Source organism: Solanum pennellii, chromosome 8 (genome assembly GCF_001406875.1).
Source record: "Solanum pennellii chromosome 8, SPENNV200".
Taxonomy (NCBI): domain Eukaryota; kingdom Viridiplantae; phylum Streptophyta; class Magnoliopsida; order Solanales; family Solanaceae; genus Solanum; species Solanum pennellii.
The window spans coordinates 67351236-67366792 of NC_028644.1; the positions used below are offsets into that span (position 1 = coordinate 67351236).

At 33.0% G+C, this 15557-nt stretch overlaps 3 protein-coding genes across 3 annotated transcripts; 2 read left to right on the forward strand and 1 right to left on the reverse strand.

Annotated features, from left to right (window-relative positions):
• Nucleotides 1–2338: 2338 nt before the first annotated feature.
• LOC107028567 lies at nucleotides 2339–7688 on the reverse strand. The gene is made up of 8 exons (XM_015229677.1): nucleotides 7446–7688; nucleotides 7210–7356; nucleotides 6020–6117; nucleotides 5432–5504; nucleotides 5293–5353; nucleotides 4647–4732; nucleotides 4452–4541; nucleotides 2339–2681 (listed from the first exon to the last, which is right to left on the reverse strand). Exons 1-8 carry the CDS (start codon nucleotides 7566–7568, stop codon nucleotides 2619–2621), a joined length of 741 nt encoding a protein of 246 aa, XP_015085163.1. The 5' UTR covers nucleotides 7569–7688; the 3' UTR covers nucleotides 2339–2618.
• A 470-nt stretch (nucleotides 7689–8158) lies between these two features.
• On the forward strand, nucleotides 8159–8986 carry LOC107026762 (lipid transfer-like protein VAS). Its single transcript, XM_015227842.2, has 2 exons — nucleotides 8159–8593; nucleotides 8750–8986. The coding sequence occupies exons 1-2, from the start codon at nucleotides 8281–8283 to the stop codon at nucleotides 8806–8808; spliced, it is 372 nt and encodes a 123-aa protein (XP_015083328.1). The 5' UTR covers nucleotides 8159–8280; the 3' UTR covers nucleotides 8809–8986.
• A 1465-nt stretch (nucleotides 8987–10451) lies between these two features.
• Nucleotides 10452–13757, forward strand: LOC107026763 (lipid transfer-like protein VAS). Its single transcript, XM_015227844.1, has 3 exons — nucleotides 10452–10859; nucleotides 11171–11215; nucleotides 13434–13757. Exons 1-3 carry the CDS (start codon nucleotides 10550–10552, stop codon nucleotides 13532–13534), a joined length of 456 nt encoding a protein of 151 aa, XP_015083330.1. The 5' UTR covers nucleotides 10452–10549; the 3' UTR covers nucleotides 13535–13757.
• Nucleotides 13758–15557: the final 1800 nt, after the last annotated feature.

The window sequence follows — 15557 nt, forward strand, 5'->3', positions numbered from 1 at the left end:
AATTTACGTGGTACAACTGAAATTTTAAATCTACGCGGCTCAATCCATCCGAATATGATCCAATCCATCCATTTGCACCCCAGAGGCGGACTCACCCCTCAAGGTGGAGGTGTACGTGCATCTGTTAATTTCGAAAAAAATCATGTATCTAATAGGATATAATTAAAAATGCACTCTAAAAAAAATAGGATTGTCATAGTGTTGTTGATACAATCTAGAGGATCCACCCATGAGACTTGAGTTTGAATCTAGCTAGAATATTATTTAAGCTTAGATAATATTGATGCATCAAAATTCTTCTAATCCTGGATTCGCCGATGCAGCCCTATACTTTAGGCTAATATAATTATAAAAGTTAGCAGTAATATTCTAAAGTAAAACAAATGAAAATATCTTCCTCCTTTTGGGTATAGTCTACAAGTTTTCACATGCCCCTTTCCCTTTTGCTTTTGCCTCTTATTTCAATGCAACATTTTAATCTTTCCACCTTATATTTCTCACAAATATCTGCATTATATACTCTTTTTCTGTGCAACTTGTAATGTTGTCTATGTTTATGAAATCTTGTTGCTTTTTTTACTTTTTTATTTCCGGTGAAGAGGGTGTGATGTAATGATCACGAGTTCAAATTGTGAAAGCAATCACTAATATTTTTATTAGAGTAGACCGTCTACATCACACTCGAATCATGCGTGAATGTAAAATCCTCTATGGTAGGCTGTCTATAGTAGCCTCCGGCTTAAGGTGCAACATTTTTCGAGATATTATGTTTGGATACTTCGTGTATTGAACTGACTTTTTATATTTAATTTTTTATTTTTGATTGCCACAAGCTTATCTCAACTTAGATAGACATGACCAAACTTTGAAGGTAACGTGGTAGACGTCTAAGCACACCAACTTGTGCCTTTTTACTTGGCATAAAGAAACTTGAGAATCAAGAGTACTTAAGATTAGTATTACAGCACAGGATGATAAGTATTAGAGTCCATTAAATTAATCAAATTACGAAACTAATCTTTTATTAGGCAATTAATACAAGAGACTTAAAGAGAATCTTTGACCAACATGTGACTAGAGAAACGTTGTGTAGCAAAAACACAACTGATTACTTCCTGGATGATTCTTAAATTGATAACAAAAACAAAAGACAAAATTGAATACATTTTTTTTTTTGTGAGTTTGGTCAGTGCCTCGTGTCTCAAAATGTACCAATTGTTGAAAATAATAGTGATTCTTTTTTTTTTTCGTGTATGGTATTCACACTGAAATCCGATTAAATTTGAATTCGCGGCTACAACCCTTGTTGGTAGTTAATTGTTATACATGTGGAAGGTCACCAACTAACCATTATTTTATGGTTGTACAGGCAATAATATACAAGAAGGAATCCGTACATATTTTGCTAGAGGGGTCTGGTAATAGACTCATATATTAAGTGCTGCCAGCAAGCTATGATGATATAAATACAATTAATATAAGCAGCACATGATAGGATAAATTTTTATCATAATAGGCACATAATGAGCTCCACAAACCACAAACTTGTGGTGAAATGAATGAGATTTCTGTGTCCATAATTACAAGTTTCATGTTCGAGCCATGAGAACGAAAAGAACTCTATTAAGGAGTGGTTCTCCCTTTATGAGCCTTCCGTGACACGAATTTTGACTAGCTAAGTCAATAGGTTTCAGATGCTGAAAGGGTATACAAAGAAAACAAAAGAAGTATCCAAAGAGCATATTTCCTATGTTGCTCAGACTCTCCAAAATTATTGCCGCACCTTGTCGGATCCTCAAAAAATGCACTATTTTTGAGGATCCGAATTCCGACATGCATTCATGGAGTTTTTTAAGAGTCAAGAACAACATAGCCTATATTAAATGTTCACTTTATAGCAAGACCTAAGACTTGCTTATAAATAACTGAAAACCATAATATATATAGCAGACATTGTTATGGTTGGCTGTCAACATAGATCCAGCTTTGGGAACATCACCAACTCAGTATGCCTTGGTGATAGTTGCAAGAAAAGGACAAAAGTCTAGAAATCAGCCCCATCAGTGTTTCACTGAGTTCTCACTCCTCTCAATAAAATTTCCCTCTATTTCACAGTTTAGAATCCAGTAAACATACCACTTCTACTCATTTTACATCAGAAATTGCAGTGTTAAGGGAGTTGAAAGATTTTTTATAGTGCCTTCACAACTTTTAATGGGTACTTATTCCATTTCAACATCTAAAAGTTGTAGTATAAAGGAGATTACGTTCTAGTAGTCTCATGCACAAAGCATCTCGTATTCATACAGGATCTAAGGAAGGACTGTACCCAGAGGCATTCAATACACAATATAATTGTCACTTTCAGTAAAAATAGGATTTCACACTTTCCAACATACAAGGAAGAAAGAACATGGATTTTCAGTTACATGGTGTACTCATTCTTTTCACAAATGATGGGATACTTTCTTATTGTTATTTAAGGGATCCATTCTAAGTTCATATTCCTACAAAATTTTGTAATATACTACAACATTACTAAAATATAAATAACCAGAAATTCTCACCATTTCTCTGTATAAACATGAGACAAGCATTTGATAGCCTTGAGATGGAATCTATACTGTTAGGTACTTCAGAACAAGTCCTCTCAGCTTTTCCATGTATTCTGCTGCTTGTTTCTGCGTTCCCAAAGGAATCAGTTCAAATTCAAGACAGTAGTATAGTTAAAGCTTCTAAGCAAAGTGATCATTATTTTTCACTAAAAAATTATGCACCCATAAATTACAATGATGGTGTTGACATGTAGCCATTGTCAAGCTTTTACACATCCATCGGAAAGGAACACATATCATTAGAGATATTTTAAAGTGTATCCAAGTAAATGTCAAACTCTAACCAGAAAGTAACAAGCCAGGACATCTGGAGAAGTTACTACAAAATCCTATTTTATCATCTATCAGGTTTATGAAGAACATTCACAGAGTATCTGAAAAAAATATTAGACAGGCATTGTGGACACTCAACGCGTGTGCATATTTTAGCATCTCTGAACAGTTCATCTTACATATACTTGCTCATCTTTTCAGTTCTTAACGCTACTTGTAATCATTTTCGTGTTTTTATGCATTAGATGAACTCCATGAGCTAAAATCCGTTGTGGCTTTGTTTATCCAGAAAATAACTTTCACGAGAGTAATCGGCTTATGCAGTTCAATTATTTGATTGAATTCATCGTCCCAAAGAATTATTTCTTCCTTAAGCAATTCTCAATCCACTTGAACAATAATTGACAATACTCAACTAGTGCATAAGAAGATGCACACAAAAGCATAAAGGTTCTTATCATGTTCAATTTAAATTATGGATGTTTCTTTTTCTCTTATAAGCGACGAAGAGAAGATTCAAAAAGAAAAATAGCCAAACGTGAAGATAACAGAACTAGTTAAGTTTGAACTTGAATGTACATTTTTCATAAGAGTTATGTGGAGTGCAATTGGAAAATTCAGACATAATTTTCTGCTCTTTGTACATCTATGTAATTTGTAAATGAAAGAGATTTTGCCAGATATATTCCCAAAAGATGTGGTGGAGAAACTATCAGACCCCAGAAAAGAGTTGAGTGAAGGAAAACCTTTCAACTTTATCATAATTAGTCTAAACAACGATATACTAACAAAGAAATGATAGGAAATTCTACATGTAACTCACAGATTCCAGTGTCTCCTTTTACCGAACAAAGATTGACAATTGATTGGCTATAAACTTCACTACAAAGATTGTAAGACTGCTCAGGAATGTCGTAAGCTGATACTGGCAATTCACTTGCCACTACATGATATGAGGAACATTTAATAGATGCTGCCTCACAATTTCTACCCCAACCAATTCTTTTTCTTTTTTTGATGACCGTGGTATCCGGGCCAGCTTTCGGCCCACCTTGACTAATTCTATGAGATACATGACAACAACAATAGGTACCTGTAACTGTCCACCAAGACTAAGACACATTGGAAGAATTTTTATCTCTACAGAAATTTGAACATGAGACCTCATAGTTCTCAACTTACTCTATTGACCAATAGGCCACACCCTTGGTGCCTATCCAACCAATTCTCAACCCAGAAAAGTACCTTATCAAGAAAAAAAAGTAGATTTTCAACCCAGACAAGGTGTGTTTTCAGTATATTATTTTATGTTGTTCATTATATTACTATTAGGATAAAACCAGCTTAACCTTGAAAGACACTGAAAATTTAGAAAATTGTGTGAATTCTTATGTCAGTTACTGATGCTCAGTTCGAAAAGTTACTTCTTTTTCCTTTTCGAATCACACTTTTCGACTTAAGTTACAGTTAATTTATGTGACGTTTGCACCGATATCTTCACAAATATGCATCATCACTCCCACAGAACTTCTATCTACATTGTGTGGAATTTGCTTGTCTCACCTGGTTAACACTATGTGCAGTTGCAATGTTTTCATCAAGAAGCGTCAACAAGGGTCTATTCAGCGCGTTCCTCTCAACCAAATCCAAAAGCTGCTCGAGAAAACGGAAGAACCCAAGTCAGCAACAAATCTAAGTGAATATACAAACCACACCCACATATAAAAGAAAAAGCAGAATTTAGAAACTATCACATACAGTAGCCTTGACATCCTTTGAAGTCAAAATCTCAGTTAGGTTCTTCTTTGTTGCTACAAGATCTGCTTGTAATTTATCATAGGCTTCTGCAGGAAAAAGAAAAATAGTACAGCAGGATGTCAGAATTGCTCTACAAGATAACTTATTATTGAGACTTCATCCTCAAGACCTCAACTGTATGTGAGACCGTGGAACGTGTACGCCTATGTTACGTATCTCAATAAAACCCATCCCGCCCCCTTCTAACCCATGTTAATCATATGATAATCGAAAATGATTTCAGTGAGATGCAGGATACACACTCAGAAATGGTCAATCCACATAGGTATGCTGACTACAACTGCAGCTGAGTCTACTGTTGAGAAGCATAGGTTACCTAGATTCTCTTATTTCTGTATAAGGATAAGAAAACTTTGTTAATGTGCGATATATGTGATATTACTAAAATATATATGTATATTATTCTATGCACTTGTTAGTCGTGTCTCCACAACCACATATGTACTCCTAAGTTTCTCCAAAACTTAAGAATTAGATGATGCAGAATCCGACTTCTAGATCTTCTCATATACCCATACTCATTTCCATGTAATAGAGTCTGGAAATATCTAATCATAGAGCAAACTAAAAAGTCCATTTATCAGACCTGTTGCTTCTTGCAGGGCCTTTTGCAGTGCTTCCAGTTCAAATAATCTGTCTTCCACAGCCTGTGAAAATATCATGGTCGGTATCATTTCACTAACATATCTGTCTCACACTAAATCGACCAAATTTTCAGTAAGAACCTGAGTTTTGTTTACAGAAAAGCGCAGCTTTCCAAGTTCGACTTGCAGATGGTCAAAGAATTCTTTGTTCAATCTGCAAACTAAGATATGTTAGAAGTTTTCAAGTACAGAAGATGAAAACTATAGCAGGGAGAGACAAGAAACCCATGCAATTTGATGTTATAAAAGTCTTGTCCCAGTTCCTCTAGAAAATGTTAGCAAACTTCAAATTGGGTGAGGTACCAATACTTTCTCAAATTTTGATAACAACAGAAATGTCAAGAAAATGGCCATTAATAAAGAAATACTCATATCTTGTTAAGAGGCAAAAATTTGATCTTTATACGAAGTCTATATTTTTATAGCTTTTTCCTTTTCTGCACAAGTTTACAAAATACAGACTCGAAATACATGTGCATTTTCATGATCACAGAATGATCAAAAGCAAAAGGTCGCAACTTTAAATGCTCGACTGTTTAATAACCTATCAAAACTGAATCTGAACTAATGCCGCGAAGATTCAAACAACTTATAGCATTATCTGGCTTTGAAGCCAGAACAGTAAATTTTGGCCACCTGAGCTGTGACATTGGAGGGTAGATAACTCACCGTGGTCTCATTCTTGCAATCTCAAATTCAATCTCTTGAGCTTCAGTGTCAAGAAAAAACTCCACAAGCCCTTCCACTGTATCCGGAATCATTCGTGACTATGATCAGGACCGAAAAGAACATATAAGAGAAAGATATACATTACATTTGCATCCATAACAAAATTAAAGAGTACAAAGATGTCTTATTGACTACTCCACAAATTGTAGAAGACCTAATATATACCCTCTCCATTGCAATTTTGTTTGTTTGATTTTGACTTGGCACGGCGTACAAAAGACTTTGATTCTTGTACTCTTAAACTAAAGATCGTAAAATGTATCAAATTGTTCATTTATCTTCCAGTCTTAACCATGTTATGTGGAAAGCTATAATTAAAGAGTTGTCAAAAAGGAAAAAAAAAAGACATTCTTTTTCAAACGGATTAAAAAAGGAAGAAGGATAAATAAATTGAAACGAAGGGAGTCATAACTAAAATGTCCTTTTCTAGTAGATTATATGAAGTGAAAATATCAATTTTAACATGTTTTCAAGTGTTATGTCTCAGAACAACTCTCTATCCACACAAAAATTTCCACGTACTTGGTTGTTGACCGAGTGCTTACCGTTATGCTAAAATCTATAGCTTTTGGCATGATGGTAATCGCTTGATCCTAACAAGTAGTATTAGAGCCAAGGTCATGAGTTCGATTTCCAAGAGCAACATTCTGCATGAGGCAGGTGTTGGGAGGGAGATTGTTGGATAATGGTAACAACCTGCCTATGGCAAGGCCCACGAGGGGCTAGGCGGTTCGGGTCGTAGTCATGATTGAACATGGCGCTTGCACGGTGGATTTAGTTAAGAAATAAAGTTGTGCCTTTTGCTATCAAACTTAGCTTTTGTCAATGATGGTAAGTGTCTGATCCTAACATTGGCACAAGACATAGAATCATTACAGGCACATTGAGTAGCTTGTAATGGCCTAATATAAATAAAAAACAAGAGTGTAGCTACAGGTCTGCTTACACTACAGGTTCAGTAGAACCCATGTAAGAATCTACTTAATATATATAAATAATTTATTCACAATATACTAAGTTGCTTCTTCTAGAATCATGAACTTATAAACTCAAAATCCTTACTCTGCCCCATAAATTGTTGGTCCAAACATTATAAATTCTTCGATAAGAAGATAACTTCAAAAAATTACCTCACGAAGAACTCTGCGACGTTCTTTCTCTTCACGAACTTGCCGTTCAAATTCTTCTCTGGCTGCAGCATCGTTCTCAAGGCGTCTCTGGAACTCGAGTCGGGCTATATGACCCGTTTGAGGCGGACCCAATAAACCATCTGGATCCTATAATTACAAATAAAAAAATTCACCAGTTCTATAATGCACTTGTATAATTATAATTGAAAGGAGCTTCGGAAGTGAAGAGAAATTACCCATTCTAGTCTACCAGCACAGCGAATTGTGTTTACAAAAGTCTTGGGTTTTACAAATTTGGGCCTGTAGAATTGAGCTCCAATGGCGGAACTAGTAAAGCTGCTGCTGAATGCTGCGGCCATTGTTGGCCGTTTTTGAGAGCTTTTGAATGACTGGTTATTGAGTTTAGTTAGTTTCGCGGTGCTTTATCCGTTAGAAATGCGCACACCCTTATCTACAATTTTCCTTTGTATACTCCAACCGTTTTAATTTGTGTATCATAGTCTATTTTAGAACTTTAATTTCAAAATTTTTATTTTCTTAAATTTCATATCAGATTAAAATAAAATAATATATATACTCTTATACCGTTTAAATTAGTATTGAATTTAATTATTTATGTGATGATAATTTTTTTTGGTATTATAAAATAAAAAAATATATAACTAATTATCTCTAAATTTAGAAGTATATATATTTTTTAATATGTAAAATGATAAATATAAAATATATCATTTTTTTAGAGCGCACGAGAATGAACAATATTTTGTTATACAAACTAAATTAAGAAAATGTATATTTGGGTAAACACATTATTTTTGGACTCTAGCCAGCAAGGAAAAACAATCATTTGATCATAATCGTGCAGAGCAGTTTGGTTTAAGATTAAGTAATCTTTTATTTCTCAATTTATGGTTAATTTTTTCGAATTCAATTCAGGATCGTGTAGCGCACAGTTTTATTTAATATTTATATTGAACAAATAAAGTTAGATGGAAATGCAGAATTTCTGGAGGGAAAAAAAAGTACGTAGAACGCCTTTTCTGTGCAAATTGAAAAATCAAAGAGAGAAAAATGTTCTCCTCCAAATTCTCGTGGCTAATCACGGTGGCGATCACAGCGGCGCTACTGTTGGCAACCATCACGGATGCCCAAACGACGTCGTGTGCTTCTAAACTAGTCCCCTGTGCACCTTTCCTCAACTCAACGTCGAAACCATCGGCTTCTTGTTGTGACCCACTAAGAGAAGCCGTGACTAAAGATCTTCAATGTATCTGCAAACTTTACGAAAATCCGGCTTTATTGCCTTCTCTCGGTATTAATGTTACTCAAGTTATTGCACTTCTCAAAAACTGTAACATTCCTGGAGATGTTAACACTTGTAAAGGTACGATTTAACCCCGATTTTTTGATTTCTTCTGAAATTGAGATTTGAATTGGATGCAATTTTTTGGATCTGGAATTGATTATTCTGTTTTACTTTGATCGAAGCAAAATCGCTACTTCAAATTTTATATTTTTCAATTTCGATTACTTCCTGCAGCTGGTGATCCAAGTTCTCCTTCTCCTTCTAAAGGAACGTCACCAGGTAAATGTGATTGAATTGAATTGCTCATTGTTTCAATTTTGTTACCACAGAGAAGGTCTGTCTGCGTATACTCTCTTCTCCTCATATCACATTTTGTGAAAAAATATTGAGTATGTAATGATATTGAATCACTAAGTTCCTGGAGGTCAGGAATGATTCATCTTGCCAAATGTTAATGTCTTCTACGTCGCATCAAACTTATCAAGTACAATTTATATTGTTATGTGATTTTTGAGTCATTGCATATGAACGAGTTTATTCCATGCATATTTGAAGGAGAGTGACCAGGCTTATTCATCCATGCATATTCTGAAGGATAGTGACTAGGCTTGTTCATCCTATACGATGGTGTAATATATTACAAATATAAATTATAGTTGAAAATAAAATATTAAAAATGACTAAATAAATTTTTAGGTTAAGGCGTGGATATCTCGTTCTTAGAGATTTATGCTTACTACGGCATAATCTATACCAATCTAGTTATAACGCTCTTGACTTATTTTCTTTGGGATATAACACCTTAATAATGTCGTACAACTCAAAAAACTCCGAATTAATTGAAGAGTTCAAAGCTCCACAACAAAAATACCTTCCTTCAACAGATTAATTCTTCTTTTTTTCCTCTTTTTTATATATAATAAATATAATTGAAGACTTAAAGTATTTTGATATGAGATAGTATTAACCAATAGATCTGCTCGTATATTTATTTATAATATAGAGATTGAACCAATAGTGTTTTGAATTCATAAAATTATTTATAGTTGATAGTGGAACAAATCTGAAAATTTTACTACTTTTTTTTTCTAAACAACTCCAAAAAGCCGAAGGAGAATAAAGTGATTAAGGGAGTATGATCAATTAATGAGTGGAGTTTTGTCAATGGATGGCATAGCTGTCATTCTTAGTAATAAAAAAAAATTATTTGATTAAGATTCTTTAGTCTCTGTCCATGTACAATTTATCTTTATTCTTGACACATAATCATCAGAATTAAGTTTATAATTAATTTATATAAGGATTTAGAGTTAAAAAGTAAAATAAGAATTACAAATACATTTCTATTCTATACGTTATATAATTTTATTAGAACATGATGTCTTCGAGTTGGATGATACATGATATTGTAGCATATCATTATTCATGTGACATAAAAAGCAAATTGAGTAAAAAATATTTGGAATTTGGCCAGCAAGAAAATCAATCATTTGATCATGATCGTGTCAAGCAGTTATATTTAATTTCTAATTAAATTATTTTTTATTTCTCAAATCATGATTATTACTTTTATATTCCATTCATGATCGTGTAGCGCACTTTTTTTTAGGCCACGTTCTTTTCTTCTTATAATAATGTTGGGCTATAATAGCTATTAACCTTTTCCTTACTAGTGAAGTTATAGAATTTTTGAATTTTGTAGAGTAAAATTAAATATTAAAACTTAGTAAAATATATAAGTCGTACCTCATAATAATTATATTTTAAATTCATCTGATTAATAAAATTTTAACCAACTAGACAAAATAAAAAAATAATTTACTTTAATAATTTATTCTAATTCTTTTGAATTAAATAAAAAAAGTAACTATAATTTTTAATATATATCAATTAATACGAAACAGACGATAGACCGTGCATGTGCATTTCTATGAATGTAAGCATTTAATTCACACAAGAAAACTCCTCACTCATTAAAGGAAAAAAAGTAGTGAACACTTTTTCCGTGCAAAGTTAAAAATTGTACAGAGAAAAATGCTCTCCTCCAAGCTCTCCTGGTTGATCACGGCGGCGATCACGGCGGCGCTACTGTCGCCAACCACCACAGAGGCACAAACGCCGTCGTGTGCTTCTCAACTTGTCCCCTGTGCAGCTTTCCTCAACTCAACCAAACCACCGGCTTCTTGCTGTGACCCACTAAGAGAAGCCGTGACCAAAGATCTTCAATGTCTCTGCAAACTTTACGAAAATCCCGCTTTGTTGATTTCTCTCGGTATTAACGTTACTCAAGCTATTGAACTTCCTAAGTACTGTAACATCCCTGGCGATGTTACCGCTTGTAAAGGTAGGATTTATTTATTTTTTAGTTCAAACCCCAGGTGACTTGAATTGGGGCTGAATTGGAGTTGATAGCGCTGTTTTACTTGGAATGAAGCAAAATCTCTACTTCAAATCTGAAAATTTCCATTTTTGGTTTTCTGTTCATCTTATTTACTTTGTTGGGTATTTAGAAAAAAAACAAATCTGGGAATGGTAGGGAATTTTGTTTGATAAATAATTGGGGCTTAATTATTTCTTCTGTAATTTGTTACTGTCGTTATTGATTTAGCATTAGTTTTGCTGTTTATTTATTTATTTGTTGTTTTTTCTCTGCAGCGGCTGCTCCTAGTTCAAGTTCTCCTTCTGGGAAAACGCCACCAGGTAACTGAGATTGAATTGCTCTTTGTTTCAACTTTGTTAACACTGAGTTGAAAGTAGTCAATTGATGAACAATTTCGGAGTATGCATCAATTTGATTTGATCTTTTTTATTAATTATTGATCCTTGCTCCTTTAAGTTTTACTGCATCGTGATCCATAGGTGTTTCTAGTTCCATTTATTTTTGCTTGGCCTTATTGAACTTTGCACATCTGGTAGTGTTTGTTTTGCTAATTGTACTTATTAATTATTCTTTGAAAAAAAAGTTTGACTACTGGTGCTTTATATAGTCACTTAACAAGATAATTTTGTAAGAAAGAATGTTCAGTAGTTATTTTCACAGATATTTTGATTGAATGGTTTGAAAAGAAAAAATAATAGCATTTCCACACGAAAGCTTTCTACTATTTCAGTCAGAATCTGTTTCCAACCATTTGTTTTTCCAGTAAGCTGGTTCGGTGGGAAATGGTGGAAAAATTATGTTTTAAAACGCAAATTTCCCAATGATTCGTCGTGGAAAACATCTGCTTCTAGTAGTGGGCGAAGCCAAGGTTTCAACTTTATAGGTTTTTAGAGCTATGATTTCAACTTTATAAATCGAGTTTATTCCTGCTTTGAGCCTAGGCAAAGCCAGGATTTCAACTTAATAGGTTAGAGTTTTAGAATGCGTATTCGGGCTTCTAGCTTGTGGAACTATACTGGGTATATTGTTGTTGTGTAATGATGTTGTATCCAGATTTCTAGTTCCACATCTGCTTTTATGGCCTTATGGGATAGCCTTTGTTAAATTTAAATGATAGCACAAAAATCCAAAGGTTGACTTGATATCGCTGTCTTTGTTCAATGATTCAGAAATTTGATAACATAGCTATATTCCTTGACGTTTTCAAACTATTAAATAAGTTTTCACCGAGTAACTTGTCATGTACGATCTTTGAAATGAGACGAGACATAACATTTTGTTGCTTTTTCAAAACAAGAACGTGAGTAGATTGTGATATACTATAAATTTGTGGTCCAACAAGAATAGTTATGTTGGACTTATGGATGCACTCTACATGTTTTGTTCATTCTGTGTTATGATAAAATTTCCTTAGATGTCAAATTAATTTGGTGTCAGACAGATAAACCTTATTAGTGATGCCTCTCTTTGTTTGCACCTTCGACAATTATTGGGAAAAAACAAAATAAAAATATTGAATAACATCGGGTGAGAAATCAAATTCATGCAAATAAGTTTTTTGTTTCCTTCTCTTTCAAATTTCCTGTTCTTCCTGTTTTAATCAAGTTTCTCTATGGTTGCAAACTACTTTATATTTTCCCCCCTACACGATCATTAATTGTTTCTAGTGAAAACTTAAGTTGAAGTGTTCGCCCTGATTCGTATTTCTTAATGGTGTTCAATCAATTTTATGGTGTTCAATCAATCTTAGATCTTCAGCCAAAAAAATTGACCTACTTTGTAAAGCTTAATTTGAGGAATCAAGCTGTTTCTTAAGAGAAAAAGTTGAAAAAGTCGTTCACGGTGGAAATGAAAATGTTCCGACTTCATGTAATTATTAAGAGAGACATTCTTCTCAATGTTAAGAATCTTGTTCTTTCTTAACCACTTGGCCATTGGAAATATACAGAGCAATTTCTCTTGGATGTTGCTTTTTGTCTTTCTACATAGCTATGTAATAAGTTTTTAAAGTCTATTTTTATGGCCTTACCCCTGATCGTTTTGTCTTTCTAGAGTAAGTTCACTTTTCTTCTGTTTTCCACCTCTTGAGTCATGCCGATTGAAGGTTCTTCCAACGCTGGCAAAGAAAAGAAGAACGGAGATAGAAGGTGGCAATATTTATTACAACTTCCGCCGAGTAATATTTTACCTCGTTTAATGTTATGTGCCCCAGGTGCTTTGAGATTTTGTGGCAGTTTGGAGTGGAATGTGGCATATTTGTTATGCTACTCGACTAACGATCATAACTTTACTAATTATGTGTGGGAGTATCTTGTTTAGGCATTTTAGTCATTAACCTGGACATGAGGGATTAGCCAAATGGAGAACGGGAACATCTGTCTAAATCATATGCATCTATTTCTTCCTATTTTTGAATTAATCTCCCAGTAAAATGTAGATTCGAGATTATGTTAAGTTTGTTTGGCTTACATATTGATTCGTGTTTAATTTGCATTGCATTCTTGCTAACTGTATTTTTCTCTTGATGAAACTTTACAGTCACCACCCCAGCTTCAAAAGATAAAAACGGAGTGAGCACGGTTGCATGGACTGGGATGTCAAGCTTACTCGTGCTCTTTGCTTCGTTTGTGCTTGCTTAGTTCACTGAGTGTGTCCTTCACTGGGGAAATGTTGGTGAATTTCTTTTTTTCAGTATTTATTTAGGGAATTGAAAGATTGTACTCCAGACTTGATCGCTTTTATTATGTGAAGTTTCCCATTGAGATGAACTAAATGAAGCTAAATTGATGTATGAATCGAATTGCATACGTTGTGTTTGCATGTTCTTGGTGTATTCATGGGGTATTGTTTCCCCTTCCCTAATAGCTCCCATCTTTTTTCTCTCTTGGTGACTCGAACTCACAACTTTCAAGTTGAAAGTGAAGAGTGTTTACCTTCTGAATAACTTTATTTTATCACTCATTGGGTATATTAAGTGATTTTTCTTGGCATTAGAACACGCAGCACAAAATGTACCATAGAAAGCTTCATATGCATCTTGTTTTAACTTGTGTGGGCTAGAAACTTAAGTTCTAGCTACTTGTTCGGCATAACTCAAAATTTTTTCTTTATTTTTGTTGAGAAATCTGCTTACGAGCAACTCGATAGGCCTTCGCTTCCTGTAATAACTTCTAGTTAATTACATAATTCTTTCCACATTAAACTTTGTTTTATAACACTAACTCCCTTTAAAGTGATTTCTTAAATTTATTATTTAAAAATGATTTTAAAGCAATTCTCTAAGAAGTCTTTCAAAAATTCTTTACGGGCTATATTTGATATTTTTTTTAGACCACTATAACATTTAGGGGTCGTTTGGTAGGGAGTATTAGAAAAAATAGTCCAAGTATTAAGTGTCGTATGTTTGGTAGGAATTTTGGATCAATCCATGGATTAGTTATACAACCTACATGGTATTAGAGGGTGTATAACTAATACCTTCCATTTGATGATATTAATTTAATACCATGGGACTAATCTACATAAAGACAAAAATACCCCCTTAAATCTTTTTAATCATTTTGTTTATTTTCTTGATTTTATATTTTATATTTATACTAATAAATTTATTTAAATAAATTAATTTGCAAATTTTATTATTTAGATATAACTTTTTATTTCTAAAACATGAGTTATTTAATCTACTTATTATTAATATAAAATATGATAATCCGACTAATCCGACTAATGTTGATGTATGAATTTAAAAATAATTCATAAGTCAAATATTGTCTCTTAACGGAAGTTCCTTATTACACAAGTAGTCTAAAACAAGAGCATATACATATAAATAAAACATCTCGATCATAAAAATAGTTTAGTTTGCTATATTTATTGTTTATTTTTATTTTATTATATGATAAAGAGTTTTTAAAAAGATTTATTGATACAAAACAAAGTTCAATAAATTTTTCCTATATATTATTATAGTTGTGTGACATTTTGAGATATTAACTCTAATTTATAGATGACAATTATTTACTCTCAAATAATTTAAGTGAGAACGTAATGAATATGATAATAAAGTTTTATTCTCCTATCTAGTTAAAAATGCTATGAAAAAATAATATTATCCGTCAATTATCTACCTTGACCCAATTACATGAAATACAAAAATCTCATAACAACTCAAGGGTATAATTGGAAAGAACTTTTTTCTAGAGCTTTAAACCACACACAAAACTAGTTAAAAGACAATGAACCAAACACTTGATAATAATAATCCTTGCATTACCAATCCCTGCATTACTAATCCTTGCATTATTAATCCCTGCATTATTGATCTTTGTACCAAACGATCCCTTAAAGTGAAGGGCTAAAATTTAAAAATGCTCATAAGTATTTTAGTTTTTTGAATTCTATATCTGAATTATTAAATATGCAAGTTGCTTACATATTAATTATTTATTAATACATACTCTCTACATACATGACAATGATATTTTAAAATAGAAAAAAGAAATAATTTGTTAATAGTTCAAATAAAAGCGCACACACATTTGATAATTTGTTTACTATTTACCTATGAGATTTTTAAAATTGAATACTTCAGCAATATTTTTTATCGTAATTATCCCAAAAAATCGACTTAAATGAAAATATAACAAAGCAAATAAAACGGAA